This window comes from Struthio camelus, chromosome 14 (assembly GCF_040807025.1).
Source record: "Struthio camelus isolate bStrCam1 chromosome 14, bStrCam1.hap1, whole genome shotgun sequence".
In the NCBI taxonomy this organism is placed as follows: Eukaryota; Metazoa; Chordata; class Aves; order Struthioniformes; family Struthionidae; genus Struthio; species Struthio camelus.
The window spans coordinates 8996067-9023633 of NC_090955.1; the positions used below are offsets into that span (position 1 = coordinate 8996067).

General features: G+C 40.2%; 2 protein-coding genes across 3 annotated transcripts; one reads left to right on the forward strand and one right to left on the reverse strand.

The window, feature by feature from the left end:
* Positions 1-1159: 1159 nt before the first annotated feature.
* On the reverse strand, positions 1160-13003 carry CHCHD4 (coiled-coil-helix-coiled-coil-helix domain containing 4). The gene is made up of 3 exons (XM_068907356.1): positions 12738-13003; positions 9991-10089; positions 1160-2359 (listed from the first exon to the last, which is right to left on the reverse strand). The coding sequence occupies exons 1-3, from the start codon at positions 12757-12759 to the stop codon at positions 2064-2066; spliced, it is 417 nt and encodes a 138-aa protein (XP_068763457.1). The 5' UTR covers positions 12760-13003; the 3' UTR covers positions 1160-2063.
* A 34-nt stretch (positions 13004-13037) lies between these two features.
* TMEM43 (transmembrane protein 43) lies at positions 13038-27555 on the forward strand. 2 transcript variants are annotated; one of them, XM_068907355.1, is made up of 13 exons: positions 13038-13155; positions 13870-14019; positions 15306-15330; positions 15361-15440; positions 16478-16572; positions 18414-18463; positions 19942-20011; positions 21582-21652; positions 21815-21936; positions 22564-22638; positions 22716-22817; positions 24414-24531; positions 25579-27555. In XM_068907355.1, exons 1-13 carry the CDS (start codon positions 13144-13146, stop codon positions 25779-25781), a joined length of 1173 nt encoding a protein of 390 aa, XP_068763456.1. In that variant the 5' UTR covers positions 13038-13143; the 3' UTR covers positions 25782-27555. The 2 variants fall into 2 exon arrangements, with proteins under 2 accessions (XP_068763456.1, XP_068763455.1); XM_068907354.1 differs by having other exon boundaries at positions 15306-15440.
* Positions 27556-27567: the final 12 nt, after the last annotated feature.

Here is a 27567-nt window from a genome sequence, read left to right on the forward strand (position 1 = left end):
ACGCTAAACCCAAAACCTGTAAAGCATCAAGGCAGCGTGGGAAAGAAAAGCACAGCAGAGAAGAATAGGAGGCAAACAGTTCTTAGAACAGAGCCCTCCTTCACAAACTGTTCTTGCTTTTTTACAAATAACGCATTGGATTTCCATTTGAAAAACCAAAAGCTCAGGTGCATGTGATTTTTTTGTATTTGGTGCCCAGTGTTTATCTGATTGCCTAAGATTTCGTTTTCATGGTCCAATTGCCTAAGTGCCAAGATTTATCACTGCTGCTTTTGTGTCCATTTACTCAGGTTAGCTTGGCATTTATCTTCTTGTGCATGAAAGAGTCACACTGAGAAGCTCTGTCACACTTTATTTCTTTAAAATGCAAAGACCTGCTGAGAGTACCTGCTATCCGTCCCCTCAGAACTGAGTTATTGTCAGCCACTTAATTCCCTCTTCTCTTCTAATTTTCTTGAGGATCCAACAATTGTACTAAAATATCAAGAACTCATGCAGACCTTAAAGCTTAACAGAAATTCCCCCAAGACATTCAGAAGCATCCCCACTAACACTGAAATAATTTAGGTGAACAACAAGACACCAAAGCATTATCCGGAAGCAGTGTTGCTGAGTGCTCAGGACTCCTGCGCACAGAGACAAGGCAAGCATTCAAGCATTACTGGATTTACTGGGTTATATTACTGCCATTGCAAATGTTCTTTCCTACGTTTTGTAAGTTAAGCAACACATATGGAGGAAAGCTGCAATGGACATGTACTGAAGCCACTGGTACAGCTGGTTTTGTAATATGATTCTCACAGCTTTGCTTGGAAAGAAATATAATGTAGCGTTCTCTTATCCACAGGTATTAAACTATCGTGAACTAAACTATCTATAATTCTAAAGTAATTATCATGTATTTGAACAGCTGTTCAGGACCTCAAAGCCTTTATAGTGCTGGTTCATGATCCAATCCACTGTAATTACTGACAGTGGTTTACATTTTTTTGTGCTTCCCTGCTAGGGGAGGGGGAAAGAGAGGAAACGGGACAGGAATAAAGCTCGACAAGCCGAGGCAACTGATCTGCACAACACACAAATTAATACACGGCCTACTTACAATGCAGAAGAATGTCATGGTCTTTCAAATCCAAGCAGTGTTAATGAAAAACCCCCAGAGAAGCAAGAGCTTTTAATGAACGTAAAAAGTATTTGTTTTTTAATATGCACTTAAGTCACAGTATCTGTTTCAAGATCACTACACCAGGTAACATTTTCATTTTAATCTCAAAGCATTTTATAAGAGCCTGTCTATACACTGAAGAAGCAGACACTAACTAAGAAAACTCAAAAACACTGCTTTCAGAGCAAAACTAAAACAAGTGATCAGCATTCTTTCCATTCATCTCAAAAGTTGCACAACAAAGCATTTTTGAAAATGTAAAAGTTATCACAATCAGTTAATGAAATCAAAGGAGCCACACATTCCAACATTTCTGTGGCAGTCCTTACCTGATGTCAGTAGTAAAACGCAACCATAATCTAAATAATGCCATTTGAAATTAATTAACAAATTCTAAATTAAGCCATTTTCAACATCCTGAATCACTCTGGCAAAAAAGCCTTACGGAAAAACAGTCTTTTAATTCAATTTCTAGTCATAGGACAGAATAAAAAAAAAAAAGAAGAAGAAAAAGAAATAACAGCTACTAATCAGAACACATTGAAATGAAGACAGACCTGGTGCACTAGTGGAAATTTTAGTTGAAAGTTGTATGTTTTATGTATTTAGAGATATTTTTCAAGTCAAAAGACTAGCTGAGAATTTGAGGGAAAAAATAACTATTAAAGTATTGTGAGTGTCCACTAACAGGTTACTTAGTACATACACATATTCATTCTTTTTGCAGTATTTATTTGCAAGGCTGTAGCACTGAGATTTCTCCTGCAATAAATTATTTACTATGATGCAGTGAATAGAACAGTGGTGAAACATTTCTTGATGACTCAAAAGATGGACACTCTGCAGAAGTCCATGTCTGAAAATACAAAGTGGAGACAACAGCCTCCTTGCATCTTCATTAGCTAGATCCCTTCTCCTCTTTGGCTACAGAAGCCTCCGTAGGATTAGCTTCTAAATCTTTGCTTGGTTTCTCTTTCTCTTCTTCTTCATCCTCTTGAGGGTAAAGATCTGGGTATTTTTGCATGCATTCCTGCATGGCACGGAATTGGTCCACACAGTCTGATCCCTTTATTTCTTCTGTGCTATAGTGGAAACAAGAAAACGCTGACTTGAATTGTTCCCCACAGGGACCACTAGCCATTCCACCAAGACATGGGCAATTCCAATTGATATCTCCATTGGGCAAAATCAATCCTGAACAAACAAAAGAGAGAAGAAAAGTTAAGTGCTCCTTTCAAAAATTAATTTCATCCCACGAAAGCTGCTACACTGCAGGTGTAATCTGAAGTACTAGTATCGCCATACTGGTTCTGTAGCTTCAAGAGTGCAAATCGCCTTCCATTTTCTGGCTAGTCTGCTTCTATCTGATCTGTATGATCCATTACTGGGCTCAAGCGAGACAAGTTCCATCTGCATGTCTGAATTAAGTCTTTCTCCCTTGACTACAGATTGTTGAGAATATGCTAAAAAAATTCCAATGTGTCAAGTTAATCCACTCAAAAGACCTGTCAGAAGAGCATGCAAGCCTTAAAATGTTCTCATCCAAGTCATGAGAATTTAATACCAGTATTAAGAATAGAACTCTTAAATCAAGCTGGATGGATGCTCTTTTCTTTTTAAATGAACTCTGGAATACTAAATCACAATTTTCTCCTTAAAATTTGAACAGAAAAACTAGAATCACAAAAATGAGAATCACATGCACAGAGCAAGTCACATGCCACAGAACAAAAGGAATAGTAAGAGCATGCCAGCATGCCTAGTTCACCCCCCCTCCCCCCAAAAATGCAAAAAAATCCCAGTGTTTTAGATTACAAATGAAAATGAGTTCGATCTCATTCTAGTCTCTAAATACACTGGAATAGCTACAAGTTTCTGCTCTGGAACAGTTAAATACTTCAGTAGTGGAAGATCAAGGTGGAGATTTAAATTAGCAATGTTCTTTGAGATATCAATTGATATGCATGAGAGAGTTCCAGCAGAAAGCCAGGAAATATTTCCCCTGAACGTTCTGGAAAGCCTTTTAAACTGCCAGGCCTAGAAGCGTAATACAATGTTCATGAGGGCTTCTAGAGTCTCTATTATATTGCTTTAAGTAAGCAACCGATACATCTTCCTTCCCTTTCTCTACTTCACATGAGCATACATGCAGTTATGCTCATCTATAAAAAAAAAACAACAGAAACACTGTGTTATGATCCAAGTTTGTTTCTTCCCTACTTTGACAGTTTTCTGTTCTCTTCTCTAGAAGTTAGTTTCCTAACTTCAACTCCAGGTTGAGCTCCTGGCAGGAACTGACAGCATGTGCATAAAACTGAAGTTTAAGTGCTTTCCTTTTAGAAACAGGTATGCAACTATTGTTACCAGAGAACAGAGTTGCATCAGTTCTTATCTGAACAGTAAATTATATTTAGGGCCAGGTGCAACCTAAAACTCTACCACAGACTTCAGTAAGCCTACTTATTGTCTTGTCCCATGGGATCATGAAGTTCCAGAGATGCGTTTCACTCTCACTAGTACCTCCTTGGACACCGGGCCACAATATTATGAATCTTACGTTTTGGTAGAGCAATAGCAAGCCAACCATATTTATTGTTATATTAAGAGGAATGAAAGGAAAAATTCACCCTAATTTGCAATTCCCCTATCATTTGCTCTAACTTGGTCAACCCAGTTCAGCATAAAGTTACATCGAGTTAGTCCTTTCTCAGTGTTGACCAGTTTCCTTTTTGTTACAGCAAGTAACAGTCTCCTTGGCATAACTCTGTGAACTGCCATAATATTGTCATTTTTCATAAGCCAAGCTTTATCCAACAGGATAATTGTGTAAAATATCTGTGATAATCACTGTACCAACAAGATATACCTACTACAGTGTATCATGGCATCTCTGGTTGCCTGGAAGAAAAGCAGAACCGCTGAGACAAGGAAATGGATGGTTGGTGCCAGATTCTTTATTGCCAAGAATGACATAAAGCAGAAAGAAGAGACATTGATCATGCAGCGTAGAAAAAATATGGTTTGCGTTGTAAACTAGATTTTGAAGTTCTGTATTCCTCCCCACCGACATCAACCAGTCATTTTAAACACTCATTTTTGTAATACTTCCAAAACTCCTATTGTGTTGTTTTTGAATATTCCTGAAGACATCACAGCAATAAAATTACTCATCAAATAATGCTCTTAAAATAAAAAAAAAGAAATTGTTCATTTTAAAATCAAAATTGCCTTGTGAACATGCAAATTTTAACAAAGCAGGGGTTACCCCTTAACATATGGGCACTGAATTGTACCTATTTGATCACTTAAGTGGCATCAGTTTATGGTGCTATTTGCACAGAAACTATCTTTTAAAAAGCAAACAAATAAGGCAAACATTTCCTCACTGATAATTATAGCAGAATGCATACTTAAATGATTAGGTGTATCAGCTAGCTTAGAACACAATTAAAAATCAAAACAGATTTCATCCATTACTCTCCTTTGAAGCACAAGTCTACAATACATAGGGTGATTATTTTTAATTCTCTGAATTAAAACATCTTTCAAATGCAGCCTGAACCTCACTGATCCAGTGCGTCACAATCTACTTGCGTCTGCACTTGGGAAAGAAAAACCCACCCTGTTTATATCATAACAAATCAAGGCTTGGTTTAGCCATTAACTGCTGACCTCACACATCCTAATCTCTTTCAGCTCAGGGAATCTGTTAATATCATGGGTGAAGGCATAACATCTGCATTAATGTCAATAGTTGTCTTTGTACTTGCCATAACAAAGTCCCACTCTTGTTCTGATAAAACTTTCTTCCATGTTACAAGCTAAGCATTCCAATAACAAGCTTATCTGCCAACGTGAGATGACAGAAACACAGGAAGCAGGACTGAAAGAGACTGCGTAAGTTATAAAAACAGTCCTGTACATCTGATCATTCATTTTATCAAGCTCTTCTTCAAAAGAGCTAAAGAGTTTTTGCTTCACCAGTCATCTGTGGAAACCATTACAAAACTTTGCCGCTAAAATAAGATGACCAGAATAAGTCTGGAGAAACAGAAAGGAGACAGGACAGCAACAGCCTGTACCTGCGGTACAGTTCTTTAAGCACTTTTAGCCAGCCTTCTTACTGCATCTCTGATGATAATAAATATTACTTTTCATGCAAAAAACTCACTAGTGTCTTCTTCACAGAAGTCAACAAAAATAAATCATTCTAAATCACTGGAGCAAAGACCTCAATGAAAACTAGAGATCTTTCAGGTTTAAATTTCTCCATTTGCAACACATAAGATCAAACGCAAGCCTTCCAGTGGAAATACTAGTTTTTAATTTCTGCAACTCAATACTGCTGCAAATGGATTCTTAAGTTGTTTCCATCAGCCACAGCTGTTAAAAGACAGGTACAGTGAACTTCACTGAGATGCTCTGTGAAACAAAACATAAATTTGAACCTACTCTGGTCTGTGTGACTTCCCATTTCACATGGCCTCATCAGATGGTATTTTTCCTTCAGTGCATTTAGCTCAGAGTGATTCTGTATGTTCAGATTTTGGCTACTGAAACTTCACAACTGATAGGACAGAAATCAAGAAAAGAATTCAACCCAACTTTATTTTCTCCCAAGAGAAACAGAGCGTGAGATTTCTTTGGTCTACTGACCAAAGCCCAAAGACTAATATTTGTTAATGCCTCATAAAAAATAAGAACTATGGAAAAAAAAAAACCTCTACATTTTTATCTTAAGTATGAGAAAGGCCCCTACAATAAATGTGACATCCCAAATAAGTTGTAAATTTAATTGGTATTAGAAAACAATACAGATTATGGTATATTTATATATAATAAACCTATTTTTTCTTAGATATAACTGTTCTTTATATAGTACAGCAGAAAAGATCAAAAGAATTATTAGGGTGAATTACGCCACAGAAGTTGAACGCTAGAAACCAAGTCTTCCATTCAAAGTAGAAGCTAAATTAGAAAAGCCTGCATGTTACTTTATGCACAGCAAAGCCTTTTCCAATTTTCTTTTAAATAAAAACCACACACGAGACAGAGCTTCTGCACTACAACATATTCCAAAATGTTTTGCCCATACATCTTTTCTGCGCACAAATTTCTCTCTCATTAGATGCAGTTACCTTCTGTGCCATGTGAATTGTTTCTCTGTTTTGATCTGCTGCACTGTAGCCTCAGACAGCTCAAGTGAGAAGTTTTCACAGAGCCCTTAAAACACAGCAGTAACTTACCACATGCTAAGAATAAGCTTAAGAATAAGTATTTAAGCACACACAAAAATTCACTTTCTGAGTCATACAGATACACATGTTCATCGTAAGGTTTCCCTGATGTAACTAGCTTTTGGCTTTTTCTTCTTTTCTACCCTACAGCATAGGAAGCAGGTGATTTAAGGATTGCTAAGAAAAAGAAAATTATTATTCACAACCACCTCTCCATATCTAATAAAATGCACATAGACAACTCATTGAATACAACATTTAAACAAGGAGGAAGTGGCTCCTTTGATTTTGGTTAGTTTGTTATCCAAATAAATGGCACAAGCTTATATACTCATTACATATGCACAACTAGAAAAAGAATAATTGAGGGTGGGGAGGAAAAAGAGGGAAGAAAAAGAAAAACTCCCTCTTTAGAGGTCCCAAGAGAACTACACCCCATGTTCACATTCCAAGCCTCTGTAGTGTATCTTTGTATTATGCTAGATGACCCAAATGATGAGGTGGACACTTTTCTCTTTCCTCTGAGAATCTGGTGTCAGAGACAGACCTTTAATTTTAGGACAAATATGCATCCACATGCTATTGCTAAATGGATGCTTTTTGTAGAACAGAATACTTTTTTAAGGATAAGAAAGACCTTAAGTGATTATAAGTGGGAAGATAGGCAAACTTTAAACAACCACATATAACCTCAAGACAGCCTGCATACATGAATTTACGTAGCTAAACAGCAGGCTACTTTGTTTAGCCACATCTCACAAGGTGACTTAACAGTTCAGTGAATGATAAGATCTCCAGGGGCTTGCATGTTCCCCAGATGTGATATCTAGAAAAAGTATCTTTTTTTTCCCCTTTGTTTTGCAAGCAGCCTCTAGTTTTTTCCAGAGGGAGACAAAAAGCCCCAGGCCAAAGAAAAGGAGTTGAGAACGTAACTCCACCATCTGATCATTAAAGGCCGTTACTTCTACACTTTACAGACAAATAATAAATTTTTAACACGTCTGAGACAGAATTTTAAAATTCAGATTTTGTTTCATTTCTACACAATATACTAACTGGAGTAAACACTGTTTTAAAATCAGTTCTCCTCAGATGCTGTTCTCCACATAAGGATGAATGGCTTTACAAGAATCATTTGTAGGATCCATCTTCCCGCCAAGGCAAGACAATAAGAGATACAAGTGCAACTCAGATTTAATTGCCTATAAGGCGTCTCTATCTGAAATCTTTAGGAGCTGAAGCACCATCCTCACAATGGAGATGGCGGCACATCCCAAAGCACAGATGCTGTCCACTAAATAGGTAGTTTGGGCATTGGCTCTTAGCCAGTAACACATCCTGCCCAAAAATATGAGGGATAGAGGAATTCCTGATAGATACTAAAATTCAACTTCTAAACATCTTTCTGAAATAAGACACAGCCACTGATGGCTTGGGGGAGAACAGAGAGAAAAAACAGCTTTTTCTTTTCACCTCAGGAAGGGTGTCAGGTTAACCTCAATCACACTAACCCTGCCAGATATTTGAAAAGCCAGTGAAACTTACTGTTGAAGCAACATATCCAGTGTTTATTTGTCAGTAAAGAAAAAAAAAAAAATTTCTAAGCATGTGTTTCTCTGAAGCGGATTTAAAGTTGAAAGATTTAATCGCTCTGTTTCTGTTACTGGTTTTCACAAGAATATCCACAAGCTGTTTTGTGAGCCTCTTCCCCAAGGTGATTCTGCCTTGGGTCAGCCAACAGTGCTTCTGTATTTATAATGTCTTGGGTTGGACATAAACTTCACACCTTTCAAACCATGTTTAAATATTCTTTCTAGGAAATGAGTATTGCATCCTGATCAGGCATGCTTTAGAATACATTCTAGCAGGCTGTGATCAGATCAGAGAAGGAATTTAGAATTCAGAGCATCTCTGACAATAACGTCTAATTCTTGAAAAGGAAGGTCTGATACTGATTTCAGCGTACTATGGAAAATTTCCTATTAGACTTCAAATAAGTTCATTCATTCAGGTAATGATCTAAAAGAACATAAAGTTTCTATACTCTCTCCTCATTGTTTTCAGTTGGGTCATTACCAAACTGAACAGACTCATTGTCTGGAGAATAAAATCTTTAGATGTAACTGCTGACTGTGCATACTGTTTTAATGAAGCTCTAAAACTGAGACAGGCAGCTAAATGCAGAATGATTTTAACATAGATCTATGCATGAAAACTAAAAGTTATTTTAATGACATAAAAAGATATGGTTCCAATTAAACTACATATCATGTCAGCTAACAAAGCACCCCTGTGTGCTCCAGCTGCTAAACCTTGCATAAACACTGCCCTCTAAGGGTTTCAGAGCCACTTGCAGAGCTTTTATTTTTTTTTTTAACAGAATTTCCAAAACGGTAAAGGGTTTATTTCCATCTCAGCTGAATTAAAAGCAATGAGATCGCCTTCACACAAAGAGATGAAGAAACTAAAGCCAAGGTAGGCAGCTGAGTGAAGTGACCCAGTTTTCCTGAACTGCTCATAGCTACGTTATATTTGGTCACAAGTTGCGATACAACACGATTTTAAAGTGAGATTCCTCAACGAAAGCTACCTAACTTAAACCAATATTTTAAAGGGCAAATGGAAGAGGCTAACAGGCCCGGAAGCATAAAAGTAATTTCATAAATGTTTAATTCAAATTCACAGATGTTCCTGACAACTTATTAACCTAGGGCAAAATTTACTTAATCATGACAGGAAGTAAGACATTTCATTTACCCAGTAGAAACAACCCAAACCATGATCTGTGCAACTTTACAAGCCTTGACCTCAAAATATCCCAGTCTCTCACATCTCCTAGATCAGTTCATTTTCAGGTTAGATATTCTTAGGGTCAGAACTGCAGTCTTCGCTGAAAGCTTAAAATAATTCTCTTCTTTCTTAAGACAGGATAGTTGCAACTGACAACTGAATAATTTAAAGTTGTCGGTCACATGTCATCAAAACATTTTTGTACTAGTCACTGATTATATTACTACTAGTACAGTACAAGATTAGTCAGATATATATAATTCATATTAAAAAGAGTATTCAAAGATCACAGAGGCAATTTTTTCTGCACATAGGCAGGTGAGCAACTCATCTCAACGAGGGTGGTGTGCATCTTGCCTAATCTTCTCTGAAAATTATACTTCATTATCTAAAGATAGTGAAAAATAACCAGATTTTTCACTGGTTATTAACGCAAGAAAAGAAAGACAGATTTTTACTGAATATCTCTTGCTACTAACTGAAACTCTGCACCATCACCTGATGTATTTGAACAGACCACGCTGAAAAATGATTAAAGTTTATAGAAAAAAAAAAAACCACTGTACCCAAAGTACGTTATCTGTGACGTCCTAATTAGGAAGTTAAAATTGCTAACTTTTGGCGTTTATTTACTGAATAACCAATGGCCCTATTATCTTATTCTTTAAAAATTAATCAAGAATTTGTTCCTGCTTCTTACAAGGTTTGTTTGTTGGTGGTGGTGGTGTTGAAGATTATTAGAGTATCATATAACACGATGTAACACTCCTTACTTCCACTTCTCTGCTTGCTACTGACCTTGTTCTTCGTAAGGGTCATTTGGGTCATCTGCAACCAGCTCAGCACTGCTTGGTGTCTCATGGTCCTCTTTGGTCACAAATATAATTCTGTCTTTTCCTACCATTTAAAAGAAAACAAGTAAAAGTTCAGAGAAAGCCAAGGCACAACAAGTCACTTACAAAGCTGCTGAACATCACGTGTTAATAGCTAATGAACACTATTTAACTTATCAATTGCCATCAACTAAAACAGTTGTTGGTTCAGAGGACCACATACAGAATGACAATTCGACAAGTATTGACAGGAATGCTGCTAAAACTTGTAAGAGACTTAGAAATAAGACCTATAAAAAACATCAACAGAAGTTCAAAAAGATTAGGTAATAATTCTTCTATAAGGAAAACAATAAGATAAACAGATCCTGTTTATCCTCTTTGTACCATACTCACATACCTGTAGGAAATTATTCTCAGTAGCCAATAGGAACAGAAAAAAAGACATAACTCAGTAGAGTGATTTATGATAAATGTTTCAGTTAGGCATTACAACTAGATGTCGAGGGAGATGGGGACAAGTTCTCATTAAACAACATGCAAGATAAAACAAGTACTCATTTCAATGGGAGACCATAATCTGCTATCAGGACTCACAGTAGTAGGAAAGGACTGCATACCATTTTTGAGTTGTGGCAGCATTTGAGAGACACCTCATAGTATTTTGAATTTTAAACCCTCCTGACCTAAAGTAGTTAGGACAGTGGGGCCAACATAGTGCAATGACAGGTGCTGGGAGCAAACAGCCCAAAATTAGATTTCTTAAGCAATGCTAACTAAATATGAAGCCACAAACACTAAATGCACAGAAGAAAACTATGAAAGTAGCAGCCTCACTCTTGGTACACAGAAAAGGGTACAAAAAAAAAAGATTAAATGAGTGCTTTAAAACTATTTTAATAGTCTTAGAATATATTATAACAAATCATCCATTTACTTGCCAAAAATATAGAAGCTAACTGAAATTTTATTGCTCTAAAGTTCTAATTTTCACAGCAACATACTGTAATAGCTGCAGATCACAGAACAGTTCATTGAACAGTGAAGTTAAAAAGCTGTTTCAAAACAAGCTCAGACAACTACTCTCTTACATGGACTAGGAAAGCGTTCAGTAGGATATTCCTTAAGAACAGTAGTCTACCTTTAGACTGGTGGAATTACCTGGTGTAATATTTTATAATAGTGATCTGGAATAAAGAATGAAGTCCCTAAGTGCAGAACCAATTATATTGAAAGGTACTGTGAACATTATCAAAGACAGAAAAACAGCGCAGTGTATTTCCTGCTCTCATGCCACCCTTTATTGAACAAAGAAGTTCTGTAGGAAAAAAAGATTTAGCTGAAAGCCAGGGAAGAGTTTCCTAACAACCCTGTAAGACTACAGGGAAATCTTCTAAAGGCTAGCTCAAAAAGAAAAATGTAACACACAACCAGAAAAGAGCATCTCGCTGAAACTCTTCTGAACGCACAACTGATTATTCATTGAGTAGAAAGAAAATGGTAAGTTCCCCAAGATCTTCCTTTCATTCTCCAAATTCTGAAAGGCCGCTGCAGTGACTCAGTATATTAGAAGTTAGGATCTTCTTGCCTGTCAACATTACCTCAACCAGCAGATGTTCAAACACTCCCTTTAGTTTGCTTTGTAATCAGTACACATTTTAATGTTTTTAAAAGCAGATCAATCTAAATAGCCTAAAAAAAAGGGGGGGGAAGGTTTTTTTTGGTCAACTGTGTATTGTACTCCAGCAGACTTTACAACGCAGAATATTCAGTGATTTCTTAAATAAAAGGAACTAGAAAGATATAAACTCTAACCCCGTCACTATAATTGTTGTAATTTTGTAGAATACTATAAGAGAACTTACAGAGGGTCCTTGCAAAGGCCCAAGATGTTATTAAAATAAACAGTAAAACAAAACAAAGAGTGGCACAGGTTATAATTACTTTACAACCATACATGGTCAGCATTCAGTGTGTCAAAGTTTGCCATTTCAAAATGGCATTTCGAACTAGAGAACGGATTTTACCAGTTTGAAATTTTACATTTAGTCATTTGACATTAGTCAAAGGAGAACCCCCCCCCCCCTCAGGGCATCAGCTGGCCAAGCCTAATAAATAACATGACCCGTGCAACACAACACCTTGCACAGGCACAAAAGCATCAAGCCTCACACACCACGCTGCTCATCTACTGGGCTTTTTAATAAGGCAGCAAACTCCGGCTATTAAAGCTTGCAGAAGGTTAACCTCTGCTGGAAGCCACCGCTCCCCAGGGGAGCGCGCACGCCTCCGCCGCCTCACGGCCGCGCCCCGCGAGCTAAGAGCGGGGCCCGAGGCGCGCACACGCTCTGCTCCGGCCGCCGCCAACCGCCGCCTGCGGGGCGGCCTTTTCCCAACGCGCCCGCGGCCCCGCTCCGCCTCACCCCGCGGGGCCCCCAGCGGCCGCGCTGCCCCGCGGCCACCGCCCGCCGTGAGGAGAAAGGTCGGCGGAAGGCGGGCAGGGCCGGGCCAACGCCACACACAGCCCCCGGGCGGCTTTCTCGCCTCCTGCCGCCTCAGGCTGCGCCCTTCCCTCACGGGCAGCGGCGGGCGGCTGCGCGTTGCCCCATCACAGGCCCCCTCCCCTTGCCGCTGCTGCCGCCGCCTCAGGGCGAACCCGCCCGGCCTGACCCCGGCGGTGACATTGGGAGGACGCCCCGGCGCGGCCCGCACCTTCTTGCCTGCAGTACGACATGGCGGTGCGGGGCGGTGCGGTAGCTTCCCTCTCGGCGCGCGCGCAGACTGACCCCGCCGGCGTCCCGTTCCCGCTACCACCACAGCAACGGGCAGCGGCGCGCGGCTCCACGCTGTGACCTCCCGCCTCCGGAAGCGCCTTCCCTGCCCTCCGGCGGCCGCGGGCGCCCCTCCTCCCGAGCGCCGAGGCGGGAAGGGAACGAGCGGGTTCTGACTACGTATCCCGGCCTGCCGCGCGCCAGCCGGGAGGACTCTGTTTCCCAGCGTGCCCTGCGGCGTTTGGGAACTACGTGTCCCAGCAGACCCTGCGGCGGCGGCGCGGCGGCGGGCGGCGCTTTTCTGCCGCTTCTCTGAGGCGGGACCCGGCGAGGGGAAGACGAAGAAGATGTCGAGGAACGTGAGTGAGCGCTGATGGGTGGCGGTTTCCCCCGGGGGACCCGGCCGCGGAGAGGGGCCTGGGGCCGGCGGTGGGGCTGGTGCGAAGCCGCCGGGGGCTTCCCCGAGCGAGGCCTGTGGGCCTCCCCGCCGCCCTGAGCTGCGTGTGCTGCTCCCCAGTTGCTTCTCGGTTATTGCCCCTTTCCAAAATACACGCGTATAGAAACCCATGCGCTTTAACGCAGCACCCTCTAGGACAGGAACAACACTTTTGTGTTAAGCTAGCTCTCCTTTTGTGGCCCGAGGTGCAGTTATTCTAAAGGCGGTAGGCTCTTATCCTCTGGTGAGGTAAAACGTAGCTTGTTATTTATAGCGGTGTTGTAGCTGCTCTGGAATTCAGGAGTATTGCTCATTTTTTTCCTGGCCTGGCTGTGGGGCGTGTATGCAACAGAGAAGTCCGAGGGACAGGCTGAAGGAAGCTTTAACAAATGTTGGGCCAGTATATTAGCAATTTTTTTTTCTACCAAGCTTATTTAGTTCTATCGACTTTATTTATTGACTGTATTTCCACTATCGAAAGTATGACGAGACAGTTGCAAGTGAGGAAAAGCTTATGTCCGAGGAGAGAGGGGCTGTGCTGCGGAGTAGCAGTTTTAACAAAGCTGAAAGACTTATTTTGAAACAGAACGCCTTGCCCTTTTGTAGCAATACTGCATTTTTGGTTTGCCTCCAACAGTTCTCTGACACAGGCAGCAAAAAAGAACATGTCAAAATCACAAGCGAGTCCAAACCAGGGTTCCTGGAGAGGCTCAGCGAAACTTCTGGGGGCATGTTGATGGGACTTGTGACATTTCTTCTGTCTTTCTACCTTCTTTTTACCAATGAGGTAAGTGAAACACTGTTAATGTTTACGTTACTTTATAACATCGCAGCTGACGTGACATTCAACTAGTTTTGTATTTACAGGCTTACTATAATGATTGTGTTCAAACCTTATTACTTCACCCAGGAGAAAAAAATAATGTGTTTGGAGAGTCTGTTGCTTGTACTGGGGATATAATGGAAGAATGGGGATCTCGGAGCCACAGATAGAGATTTTTCTATAGAGTGTGGTGGAGACGGTGGCTGTCTACAGTAAGAGAGATAAGATTCAAAAGCTTTGAGGGGAAACAGGCTATAGGCAGTATTATTGGAAGAGGCTGGTATGAGCAGCAGCTTACATAGAATATATTTCTGTGTGCTAGTGCTCAGTCTCAAAAACTAAAATTAGAGGGGAAAAAAAAACAAAACAATATTATTTACTCCAAGCAAGTAACCAGCCACATTACATTCTCTGTTTCTTGGAATAATGTAGGATCTTCATTTCCAGTATCATTATAGTTGTGTTGAAGGAATTAATACTCCACCTTGCAAAGCTGAGCATGTTAATTATTCTTGGTGTTATTTTTTGTCTTGGTTTCAGATTGAAAAATAGTTAAAGTATGCAAGTTAATCTTAAGACATGACCCTTGCAAACGCATGCTTTATATTTTCCGTCCTGAGAACTTCCACTGCAGTCAATGGAAGTCCTGGTGGTGGTAGAGATGAGCTTGATATAGGTGTTTGAAGGATCACAGCTGTTGGGGGGGTGTCTCAGAGTGTGGATATTTGGCAGTTTTGGAGGGCAGGAGCAAAATTCTGTGAATTTTCACCTATGACTTTCTTCCATACTTCTGCAAGAGAAGAAAGAACTACTCCAAAGTTAAGTGATTTTGCAGGGAAAAGCACACTGTAACATGATGGCAAGGCAAGGAGAACTTCTGCCCCAGTAGTCAAACGACTGAGAAGACGACTCCTAACTGGTGTAATCATTGCGCTTACTCGAGAATAATGAACAAGGCAAAAGGTGAAGAGCAATGACTTTAGAGCCTTGTGGGAACGGTCTGTGTTTGGGTTAGTAGCTTAGATGACTTCAATGGGCCTGCTGCACGGATAAGAAGTACTGCCCCAAACTTCTTCAGACACAAAGAAAGAGAAGGTTAAGAATTACAAAAGCATCTCAGGAAAACTCCTTGCGGCTAAATGTACAAGCCCTCTGTAGGGTCTGCAGATTACTTGTATGCTAGCATTTTTCACAAAATGATGCTGTACAATTGATCTTCCACAACTTGATTTTGTTTTTCTTGACTGCAGGGACGAGCTTTGAGGACAGCCAAATCTCTTGATGAGGGACTTTCTCTTGTGGTCCCTCTTGATAGTATCCACGCTGTCTCTCAACAGAATGAGGGAAGACTAGTGCACTTAGCTGGTGCTCTGAGCACGTCAAAGGTAAATAAAACTAGCATCTTGAAGACAAGAGAGCTTCAAGGGAAGGAGAAGTCTTTACTGCTAATTGAAGCTATGTATATTTGATATCCAGGGAGAAGATATGTAGCTTCTCTCCTCCCCTGTAAGCATGGTCTGCTACCATCTAAGGTTCCTGGCCAAAAAGCAGAGAGACAGCCCTGCCCTCCCCATTCCCAAGTAACATGTACTTCTAGCTGTGTTTACCCTCCCACTGCCTTTGGATCGTTTCAGCTCCTCTGTTGCATAAGGAACCTGTTGTGCGTTCATGACGCTAGAACGTCTTTGGGAACTTGCATTACAGAGGCTCTGCAAGTTCTCTTTTTTCAGTGATGGTGACGTTGTCCGTGGTCAGCCTGTGTTGCAGGAAGCAGCACATCATGGTAACATCCACCAAAATAAAATTTCCTCCAATTTAAACACGTAAGCCTGCGTACCGTGAGCCAGCATTATTCTTAGCTGTGGCAATGATTTGTGATGGTGGATTCTTTAGGTTGGATTTATCAGTGGTATAACAGATACTCCCTCCTGTCCTTCATGACTTTTGTACTGTATACAACTATGTATTAACTATGTGAAGTGAGGTATGTAAATGGGTTCCCTGAGGTTTCATGATTTATGCCAGTGAGATGGTTGATCTCTCATCCCTGGGATGGAGGTACTGCCCCATATGGTTTTTAAGATATTTTAATTCACTCGTGAAGGTGTTAAAGATTCTTGAATAAAAGAGACTGTGTGATAGCAGGTCAGCACTTTGTTGCACCTGATGCATCATTTCACCCTTTTGGTCAAAAATTGAAGGAATTTACTCCATATTTTGTTTTATGGGGCTTTCAGGTGCTTGTGCACTCTCGCGCTCTCTTGTTTGAACGCGCTATTGTCTTCCAAATCATGTTGTTATGAGAAAGTTTTCTAGGACAAACCAACAAATAACTACCTTCGCTAGAATGAAAATACAATGTTTGAGTTTACCTGAAGTACAGCATAAATACTGATTTGTATTTTCTTTAAATTTTAAACAGCCTTTGTTTGATCCCAGCTATGGGCTCTCCATCCATGCTGTCAAACTTAAGCGTAATGTGGAAATGTACCAGTGGGTAGAATATGAAGATTCCAAGTAAGTGAAAGAAGTCTTTAAAAATTACTTAGAAAGATGTTGTATTAACAGGATCCCATCACAGCTGTATTCTTTCTTTCTTCTCTCCCTTCTTCCCTCCCTCCACCCCACCTCCCTTAAAAAAAAAAAAAAAAAAAGAAAGAAAAAAAAAAATCCAAGACTTTACAGCAGGAGAGTTCTAGAGCTCTTGGGGCTTTTTAGAGTTGCTTTTATTTCCCTGCAGGTGTCAGGTCTTATAGATGGTTCATGTTGTAGAATTTGCATCTGATAAAAATATGGGTAACTTCCAAGGCCTTTTATAAAATATTTCCACTTCCTGACCTTGTATAGCTTCTTAGGGGGCTTCTCAGCCTCCATGCTACGGCTGTGGCTTTTTCTTTTCATTATTGTTGTCCTGTGCTGTTCCCAGAGCCCATCAATTATTTTCTGTTATGTATGTTGTCAACAGAATTCAAAGATCTTTAACAGTTTATGGAAAAACAGTAGAAAACACTGCATCCGTCATTCCCAAAGGCCCAATTGATTTCTATCCTTTCTAATATTCTTAAAGCTCTTAAGCTTAAAGATTAATGTTCTTTCTGCCCATCAGGAATTCCCTTACTCCACTCCCATAATACACCTTGCCTGATGGTTCATTAGCAGAATCAAATCCCTAAATACTTTGTCCTGATTTTCTTTTTTTTAACTTTTTATTTTAATTTATTTTTTTTAAACTAAAACTTCACAGTCCCTTCCCCTGCCCTTTTTTCCCCCCCCTCCCTATCTTCCCTATCTGGTAAGCCCTTCCTGCTGCCATTCTTGAAAAGTGGAGAATGCATCCTCAAGCCAATTTTTTCTCTGACCTCAAAGAGAAAATGTAAAAAGGTTTTTGCTGAATCAGGAACCCCATCATATGCCTAGGCTCTCTTCCTTTCCCCCACGCTGGTAATGACGACTTTGTATTTTACAAATTCTCCCAAAAGTGGCTTTTGTTAAGTAAGTGGATCTAATGGTTGATGAAGTGTGGGCTAGATGAGCAGACAGTGAGATGGACTGAAAACTGGCTGAACGGCAGAGCTCAGAGGATTGTGATCAGTGGCACAGTCTAGTTAGAGGCTGGTATCTAGCAGTGTACCCCAGGGGTCAATACTGGGTCCAGTTCTGGTCAACTTAGTCATCAGTGAGCTGGATGATGGGACAGAGTGCAGCCTCAGCAAGCTTGATGCAAAACTGGGAAGAGTGGCTGATATAGGTTAGATTATAACAAGTAATCTTGCAGTCTTGGTACCTTTCCAGGGTGTACCTGGAGGTATTAGCTACTCCACTGATAGATGCAGCAGAAAAGAAAAAAGCTTCCTATTTATTAATAATAAATAATTTCACTGACAGTAACTACCTAAAAGCTATTGCTTGTTATGTATGTCTGACTCCACAGAACTCTCCTTCTAAATGGCTTTTGTGTCATACAGGAAAAAAATTCTTCAGAGGTTGTTATGGTGTGAAAAATAACTTCTCAGTTTCAAGATGCTTATGGTGCAGCATCTGGAAAAGACTTGTTGGTTTAGGTCAGCTTGTCTCGCTACCATTAACACTGATTGTTCCACCTCAAGCTAGTCAACCTCTCCTCGTTGGTGACATGGGAACAAAAGGGTCGTGGCCATTTAGCATTTGTGTATAATGTTTTCCCTGCCCACAGAAAGTCTCTTCAGAACAGGTAGTTCAGAGAAAAGTTGGTTTCTTGTAAGGATAAGCTTGTATTGCCAGGGAACAATCTGTACATTTCATTTGTGTGGTGTATTCTGGCATAACCAGTTGCGTGCATGCCCTGTTTCAGTTCTCACCACACCCCTTTTTTTCTGCAGGGAATATGAAGAGAATGGTGAAATTAAGAAAGAGACAAAGTATACATACAGTAAGTTGATCAACAAAAAGTATTACTTTATAACTCTAACTTTGGACTTGTATTTTGATTTGTGTTTTAAACCCTGTATTTTCTCACTGTGAAAGAAAGGAAAGGAGTTTGAAGAAACAAGAAAATGTTCTGTTTGCTAAGCAAATGTCAGAACCTCCCTTTCTAGAGATAATCGAAGTGAAAGGATATCTGTGTGCTGTTTGCGAGTAACTACTACAGAGCATCTAACTCTTACCTTAGAAATCCTAGAAGTTCAGAGCAGCATCCAGGGATAAGATGCTCCAGAGACAGGTCCTGTGAAGTCCTCAGTGGCAGGAGGTGGGCAGAGCTGGGAGCACAATGTGTCTCCTGAGATTCCTCTTTAGAAGTGGTGTAGCTGGGTACGTAACAGGCGCGAGCTGAAGAGAATAGACAGGGAAGAACAGCGTAGCCCCAGCCTGTAAGGCAGTATGTTGAGAGTCTGTTTAGGTGTTACCAGCTAATGAAAACCACCAGCACCTTCTGCTGTGCATTGTGGCTTTTGCCAAATACTTTTTTGGAAGGAGCAGAACGGAGAGGATTATTCTAATCTACCCAGTGGCCTAAAAATACTCTGAGTCATCGTATCTCTAGAGATTAGTCTCTGCCTCGTTTATCCCCAATTAAAGCACATGGATATGTAACGTGAGTGTGCAGCAATTTTGGACCAGCTCAGTGAAACGTGGGACTGTGCAGCATGGAGATACATAAGGATCAGAACTAGTGGGTGTGAGCTATGGAAAAAACCGCTTTACAATTGTAGGGAACAAAAAGAAAAGCCATTTAAAAAAAAAAAAAAAAGCTCTCCTCTCAAGACTGATCTATTTTGTCCAATAATAGACAGTATGTTACCGGAATATCCCTTACAATAATCCCTGCTCCACTGTTTAACCAGATTCCCCTTATTTCTTCTCTGTACCTTCATGGAAGCATATAGAGCTAAATTTAATATGGGAACTGCTCAAAAAAGGGATCCTAGTTTTTTAGCTGTAAGAAATCTACTGGAACCTGTCTTGGGGATGTTGAGAGGCTGCTTTGGCCTGAATGAAAGAGGTATTATAAATTTTTGCCAGTGGAATGTACAGGTACTGTCTCTATCTGCTGCTTTACTGCACTGAATCTGCTAGTTCTGGCAGAGCTCAAGTGCTTTCCTTGTAGAACCAGATCACTCCCAAAGAGGGGAGCCAGAAATCAAAGCCTGATCAGGGAAATGCCACTGAGCATAGGCCACAATTTTATCCTTAAAGCCTTTTTTTCTAAATCCTTCTGTTCCTTATGTTAAAAGGCTAGATTTAAGTGTAATATTACAGACTATCACACGTATACCTTGATGTGAAAAGTATTACTGCAAGTGCAACTTGGAACTAATTCATTGATAGAGAAGGGCCTTTTTTCAGTACTTAAGATCTTAGTGGCAACTTTTCCTGACTTGTCTTCAATCTTCATCTCATTTTCTTCAGATACTGAATGGAAATCAGAAGTTGTGAACAGCAGAAATTTTGATCGAGAAATTGGACATAAAAACCCTAGGTAATTTGCCCCATAGGTAGTCCCTCTAGATTCTCTCAGTATATCTGATCAAAGATGACTGCTAAGTGACTAATCCTCATGACGCAGCAAGGCAGATGAAAGCTGCCAAACTTCTTAAGTTGGGAAAACTTAGACATGGAGGGATTAGATAACAGTTGAAAGCTGCCTGGGGGAACCAGAATTAACTTACCCATTGGTTATGGTTGGATGTCAGGCTGTTATCGTGTTACCTCCGGACCATGCGTTCTCCATGTAGGAGAATTCAGGTGGGCTCTTTTCTCACTTTTATTGTTTGTTAATGCGGTCCATTAGTAATTTTCTTTTCTATTACAAATACAAAGTTGGAATAGTAGGCATCCCATGTGCTTGTCATGCTGCTTGCACTCTGCTCTTCTAAGCTAGCATGTGTGAGCTCACAGGCTTGTTTGTGGCAATCACCCACATATAATTTGTTTCTTATTTCTCTCATCTGCAGCATTTTGATTACGCTACCATATGCCAGTTTTAATGCCAAGCCTTAGCTTTGTATGTCATTCTCACAGCACTTGCTTGGTTTCTTGGGGTGCAGGATGCCAGGTGTGATGTAATGTGATGATGCAAGTAAAAAATACAGCTAGAAGGTAGGAGAATTGGAACTTAAACAAAATTTTGAACTTTGCAAAATCTCCAGAACTCTGTTTTGGTGGTCTGTGCTTTCTGAATAAACGATTCTTTAATTGGAAGTACCACCTTGGAAGGGAAAGTTAAGACCTATATGTTTCTAACTACATGTCCAACTCACTTAGACCTGGTTAGACAAGAGGTCCCCCCTGTGTATGCAGACATGCTGATCTCTCCAAATCATGCTTTTTGTTAATGATAATGGATTTTAAATGTGCATTACATGTTTTTCTTCCATCCATCTTACCGGTTTATGCAACTTAAGACGTTTGTGAGAATACAACTTATCCATGTTATTTACTGCCAAGGATAATCCAATAGCACTAATTATGCGAATGAAGCTAAGTCCATGAGTAAAGGATTCCAGAACTGAGAATTTAGATATTTAATTTGGCTGTGATCTAGAAGTACCTTTATGCAGAGAAAGTTTGAGCTAGGTTTCTAACTTAGTGGATAAGATACAGTGGTTGACGGCTGAAGCTAAATAAACTCAGGCTAGAAATGAAGTGCATTTATGAGTGTAGTTAAGCATTGCAGGAATTCATCAGGGAATGTGATTAATTCATTATCACGCAAAACCTTTATAACACCACTGAACAATTTGCTAAGAGTTGATCTTGATTTCAGCCTGCTGCAGGCTTAGTACAGAAAGAGCTTGTGAAATCCCATGCCCTGCTTGCATGGAATGTCAGGCCAGGGGATCACATGGTCATATCTTGCCTTAGCGTATCTTAGTGGCTCTGACACCATAATGTCTGGACACAGTTTCTCAGTGGATCTGTTTTCACATCAGGTCGGTCATCTAGCTCTTTGAGTTTTTCCTGATGCTTATGTGCCATATATTACATACTGCAAATCTGGAGTTTGCCCATAACTCTAGAACTGATCAGGGGCTGTTTCTGTTCCCCAGTGCCATGGCTGTGGAGTCTTTCACTGCTGTTTCTCCTAATGTCCAGGTTGGCGGCTTTGTCCTTTCTAAAGGTAAGGATTGCTTTGTACTGATGCTGTGTCTCCTTTTGCATCAGCAATAGACTCTGGCTCTTTCAACAATGACAGTCATTTCAAGTGATATTCGAGGAGCCAGCAAGCTGGCTATTCCAAGTTAGTTAGCCAGTCCTGAGCTTTGTTCTTTGTTCTGTTTAGGTCTTGTGGATAGAATTGATGACTTTAAGCAGCTGAGCTTGTCAAATCTTGAGGATCCGCATGCTGATGTTACCCGGGGAGGAGACTACTTTTACCACAGCGAGAACCCCAGGCGTCCAGAAGTAAGATGAGATGGATAAACCAAAGGAATAATTATTATTACGTGAGAAAGAAAGTTGGGGCAGGTCCCACTTCCACTATATTATGTAGAAATTGTAGCGCTGGGCACCACATAGGATGAGACCCTTAGTACAGTGCTTCAGCAAGTGATTCTCTTGCAAGAATCTTCTGATCCTGCTTGCATCTTCATCTTCTGTGTTCTTGAGTCTCTTCCTCTGCCATGCTTTTAAATGGAGACATGGGATGGTGCTGGGAGGTGGGTTCTACCTCTGCCTTGCTGTACTGAACTGAATACAGTGGAGCAGCTTGTCAGCTTGTGCTGCCTGCCCTCCTCTGCCAAAAGATAAAATGGCAAGGGATGAACGAAGGAGCTCTTTAGCATTAATGGGCTCCTGGAGCTAGATCAGAGGGAGTGTTGCAAAGCAGCATTTGAGCCTATCCTGTTCTCCTATCAACCTGGCCTGGAAAAAAATACAGCTTGGAAATCCTACTGGATATTCTCAGGCTTGACATAAATGTTCAGGAAAAGTGTGATCCAATAAATGGTGTTCCCATGCAGTTATCTTTCCTGGGGTTCTCCTTTGGAAAGAACTTTCTCTGTTGATTTCCAATATTCTTCTTGTTTGTAGGTGGGAGACCTTCGTGTCTCATTCTTCTATGCAGGTCTGAGTGGAGATCACCCCCATTTGGGCTCAGCTGATAAGGTAAGTCTTTAGCTTCTGCTGTATCTTGCGAACTCTGGTGCCAACTCAGTAACCAGTAAAATTCTGTTTCTTCCAAGGTGACTGTGGTTGCTCGCCAGCGAGGGGATCAGCTGATTGCATATCATACCAAGTCTGGAGATGTCCTGCAGATTCTCTACCCTGGAGAGCTCTCTGTGGAGGTGAGATACCAAACTATACCAGGGAAGGTTAGAATTGGAGATGGCAGCCCAGAAGCAGCAGTAGGGGAATAAGCTCTCGTTCTCCTTCGGGCCTCTTCTAGAGGAGGAGGGACCTGGTCTCAACATTCCCTTTTCTTTCTCCTATGTCTAGGACAAGGCGTTATAGCCTGCATTTACCTTCTAGGTTTCTGCATGTTGTTAATGTGTTGTAGCAGAGTGCTGTGCTTCATCCACTAGCAGTACCTGATTTGGCTATGAGAGAGAGTCACTTCCTGCTTGTTCTGTCAGCTTAAAATGGGACTGTGGCTAAAGCAACTATATTTACACAAAAAAAAAAAAAAAAAAGAAAACCTTCCATTGCTGCTGAACATCCTTTGCTCTAAGGATTTTACCAGTGCTTCGCATTTTGCTTTTATTTGCTCTTTTGTAGTTTGCCTATATATGTATTTCATAAATATATACTTATTTATATGTGTGTGTGTGTGTATGTATATATGCACACACATATACTTGCTTTTCAAGAGGTTGTATTTAAAAATAATAAAAATCAGGCTTTAATTAACAAACCGTAGGAGCAATCTTCTTTTCCACCTCTCTCAACAGAGAGTTTGGGCCTGTTTGAAATGTTTATTGCTATTCTGGCTGAGCAGGAACCTTCAGGCAATGTGTTATGCATCAATAAATCCTGCATGTTCTGGCAATTTGATGATTCATTTACTCCTTTTAGTAGGTTGTTTTCCATTAAAGATTGTTTTATGCCCTGCTGCAAAAAAACCCAAATTACAAGAATTTACAGGAGCTCCCAAAAACAGCTAAAGAGGCTTTTGTTTTGAGTTGAAAGAGTGTAGTAGTAGAATCAGTTCTCTGCTGGGAGCTCTGAATCTTTATTGGACAGACTTTTACACTGGAAATAGTCACTACAAAAGAATAAGTTGAAGTCAGTCATACGCATGGCTTTTCCTGTGAGAGGTTTTATTATGTCTTGGTTATCTCCAGAGCTTGTGTCCTTTTTGCAGAAGGAGAGGGGCAGACGCCCCATTTTGAAAAATCTTACTCGGACTTCTTGCAAGCAAATGCTTTGCTTTTCTTAGTGAAACATACACATCTCTCTTCTCTTTTTTTTTTCCTCTGCATGCTGCTTTATTTCTTTCATGCACCTTTCCTTCGGCCATTGGTGGATATTGTTGCCTTTTCTCTCCTCTTCTTACAGACATACTGAAATCAGCTCTTTCTTCCTTATTACATTTACTTTTCAATACCTTATTTTCCACGGTAAAGTTCAGTATATCCATTTGCAGCAGAAAACGAGCACCTTCTGCCTGGCTATAGAGAATATTAAAAAAAAATGCTTGTTTGATTTGCTTAGTTTAGTCAAAAAGATGCACGTTTTCCTTGTGTTGTATTTTGAAATCTGTCGTAATGTACCAAGATATTACTGCTAAAATTAAGACCTACAGAATGAGCTGCAGCGTAACTTCTGCAACATAATTTGTACGCTTAAAATGCTGTCGGCTCTGACTTGCTCATAATGCACAGGAAACAAAGGGGTGTTGAAAGAAAATGAGTCAGGCTGCGTGTAACAGTGTTCACATTCAGGAGGTGTTTCAAAAAGAGCATGAGAGCAACACCATGAAGACCTGGGCCCTCCGTGCAGCAGGCTGGCTGGCAATGTTTGTAGGCATCAACCTAATGACCCGAATCCTTTACACTTTGGGTAAGTTTGTTACAGAAAGGTACCACAGTTCAGAAATAAGATCATAATAGCTGGAGTTTAATTACAAATGTGAATAAAATAGATTAATTTGGAGGGCAGGAAAAATCTGGTTTGAACTCACATTGGGCTCTGGATCTGAAAGTTGCTAGACAACTGCAGACAGTAAACAGGATCCTAGAACCAGGTGGCTGAACATAAAATATATATATATAGTATATATACATTGTGTGTGTGTATGTATATACACATACCCCAAATATATATATATATATATATCTCTAAATAAAATAGCTATTTGCCACTTAGAGGCTCACAGTGCTTACCAAAATCAGAAGCCAAAGCCCAGGTTGGTTTGTTTCTTTCTTTCAAGTCGAACTCCAGGTGCTGCAATATGATTTTAAACCCATATACTAAAGGTTCCCCCAAAAGAGGTCTTAATTAGCATTATTTCTTTTATAGTAACATGTCTACACTATTGTGAACACACAGCAAATAAGGTTTTGGCTTATTCTTTTAACTTACAAAAATGTTGGAATAAAAACTTACAGAAGAGCTGTAGGGTACCTCAAACTTGCATAAATTTCAAGCATCAAAGCTATCGTGTGTTTTGAAAGCAGTTCTTAATTGCTGGAAACGTGTTTTGTAGCTGTGCGCTCTCTCTCTTCTTACTATGCATATACATGCAACTGCAAGATTTATTCTTGTTAAAAATAGCTTTTTTGTGTGTGTTTGCATATCATAGGATAGCCTTATAGGCGTGGAACAAGTCTAGGGCATCTGCTCTGCCTCTTAAGCCTTGGACAAGACTTTTAACTTGCTTTTGGGGGACTTCCTATCTGAAGAGATGGGGTTACTCATCCAACCCCAAGAGATGGGGATGCTCTAAAGAAAGACATTATCCAGTACCCCTTGCTATTAATTTGAGTCTTTCTTCTGACCACAACAGTTAGCGTGCAAATTCTAGGCATGAATTATTAGCCACATAGGACCTTCTGGTAAACGGTCATCTTGTCAACAGCTTTATCCTTTGTTTAATTCTTTCTGCAGTGGACTGGTTTCCTGTTGTGAGAGATCTGGTTAACATTGGATTAAAAGCATTTGCCTTCTGCGTCGCCAGCTCATTGTCGCTCCTGACAATCTCCATTGGCTGGCTCTTCTACCGCCCGCTCTGGGCTCTGCTGATCGGGTTGCTCTCTGCAGTTCCTATTGTGATCGCAAAATCTCGCGTTCCACCGAAGAAGCACCAGTGAGAAGAGGGCTCTCGGGTTTTGCACTCAGTCCTGGTTAGAACCTTTTTCAAGTGCATTTCTGTTCCAGTTACTGCAGCACGCTTACAGCCCATCACAGTTTGGCAATGTGCACCAAGAGCTCGGGAGGGGGCTGGGGATGTGATTGTTGACACACTTGTTATCCAGTTATCCATGAAAAATAAGACTATCGGAGGCTGCTTTGTAGGAAGTTAAAATTGACTTCAGGAACAAAGCATTTTGGAGTGTCTGCGTTCTTTATAAATCAGCAAAGAAGCAGATTTTCTCTTACCACTTACTAATTTCCTTGATTACTGAGAACTGGTTAAGTCCTCACTGACAATAGGGTACTTTGTTCTATAGGGTGAAAGGGTCAGGTTGATCACACGGACTGTCATTTGAAATCCTTAGGAAATGCATGTATGTACCTCTCTTTGACAAACCCTCCCTCTGCCGCCTTATTTTGTATATATGCAGTCATGTACACTTCTCTTGCTGGTACATTTTGAAGTGTCTGTTTTCAAAGAAAAACCACAACTTGTCTGAGATAAACAATACTTAGGCATAATGTGCGCTTTTGGACTGAAGATTTAATTTAACAGTAACTTGCAGTCATGAGTGGCCAGGTTAGCAGTGTTCTAAGGCAGGGCAGACTTGTCAGAAAGCACTGATTTCCCCAGCTTCTTAAAAACCTCTGAAACTGTTGGTTAAAGCATCTAAGGTGGTAGTGTGGACTACACCATTGCATAAATATTTAAAAAACTTAACTTGAAATTGTGCTCCCTTAAAGGGATACTGAGAGGTCACTTGCCTTTAACTAGTCTTTAAAAATAAAACCTGCTGCCTTGAAACAAAACTGATTAACTTTTAAAATCTAATGTATGTTATTCTTTAAAATATTTGGTGTTTTTCCTATGCATACTGTTTCTTTTTTGAATTTCACTTAGCGAAGACAATGAAAATGCTCCATGAAATTCAACCATGAAAGCATTTTTGCTTGATTTCGTAAAGTTTAGTAGCCTAAGTTTTGAGCTTTATATCATGTTAAAGTAATGCCTTCATGTAGTATTGTGATTACTCGTGTTTACATTTTTCTGCTGTCACCAGTATTTGCAGTTGGAAATGTTCTAGTACTGTGTTTCAAGTCTGTCTCTTCCTAGCTATAGTCTAGCTTCCAGATGTGCCCTGCCTACATGTCAGTGTTTTTTTCTGTAAGTATACATAATTCAGTACACAAATGGGAAATGTCTTCAGTGAATGTATTTATGAAGTCCAGTTATAACTGTCAGGAGAAATGTGTTCCCCATACCGAAGGAACTTACTTGAACATATGTGGAAGCAAATGTTTGCCAAAAAATGGTACTAATAGAGAATTGATTTATAAAACAAATGTTTTGAAAAGTGATTTTTTTTGTTTTAGCCTTAATTCTTCTTGCTCTTCTGGTGTTTTAACACTGTCAGTTCAGCCTCAAATTCTCATGGCCCTGTTCTGCTGGTGAAAGCAGTAGTAGTGAGTGTAAGGTTATTTGAAGTGCAAGAAATAGTCTAACGCAAGGAATGTGTTAGGGAGACTGGGCAATCTATTTATGCCACTCTAGCACATCTTTTGCCCCATCAAATGGGGAATTGCACTTCACTGAGGAGAAAAACAAGTGTCAGGCTGCTGTTTTACAAATGATGCAGGAAACTACAACCAGCATTACCCTATTAGAGATGGAGAAATAATTTTCTACGAAGTGCTGAAGTTTTGTATATTTAATAAAAATGATTTTCAAAAGGTTGGTCTATA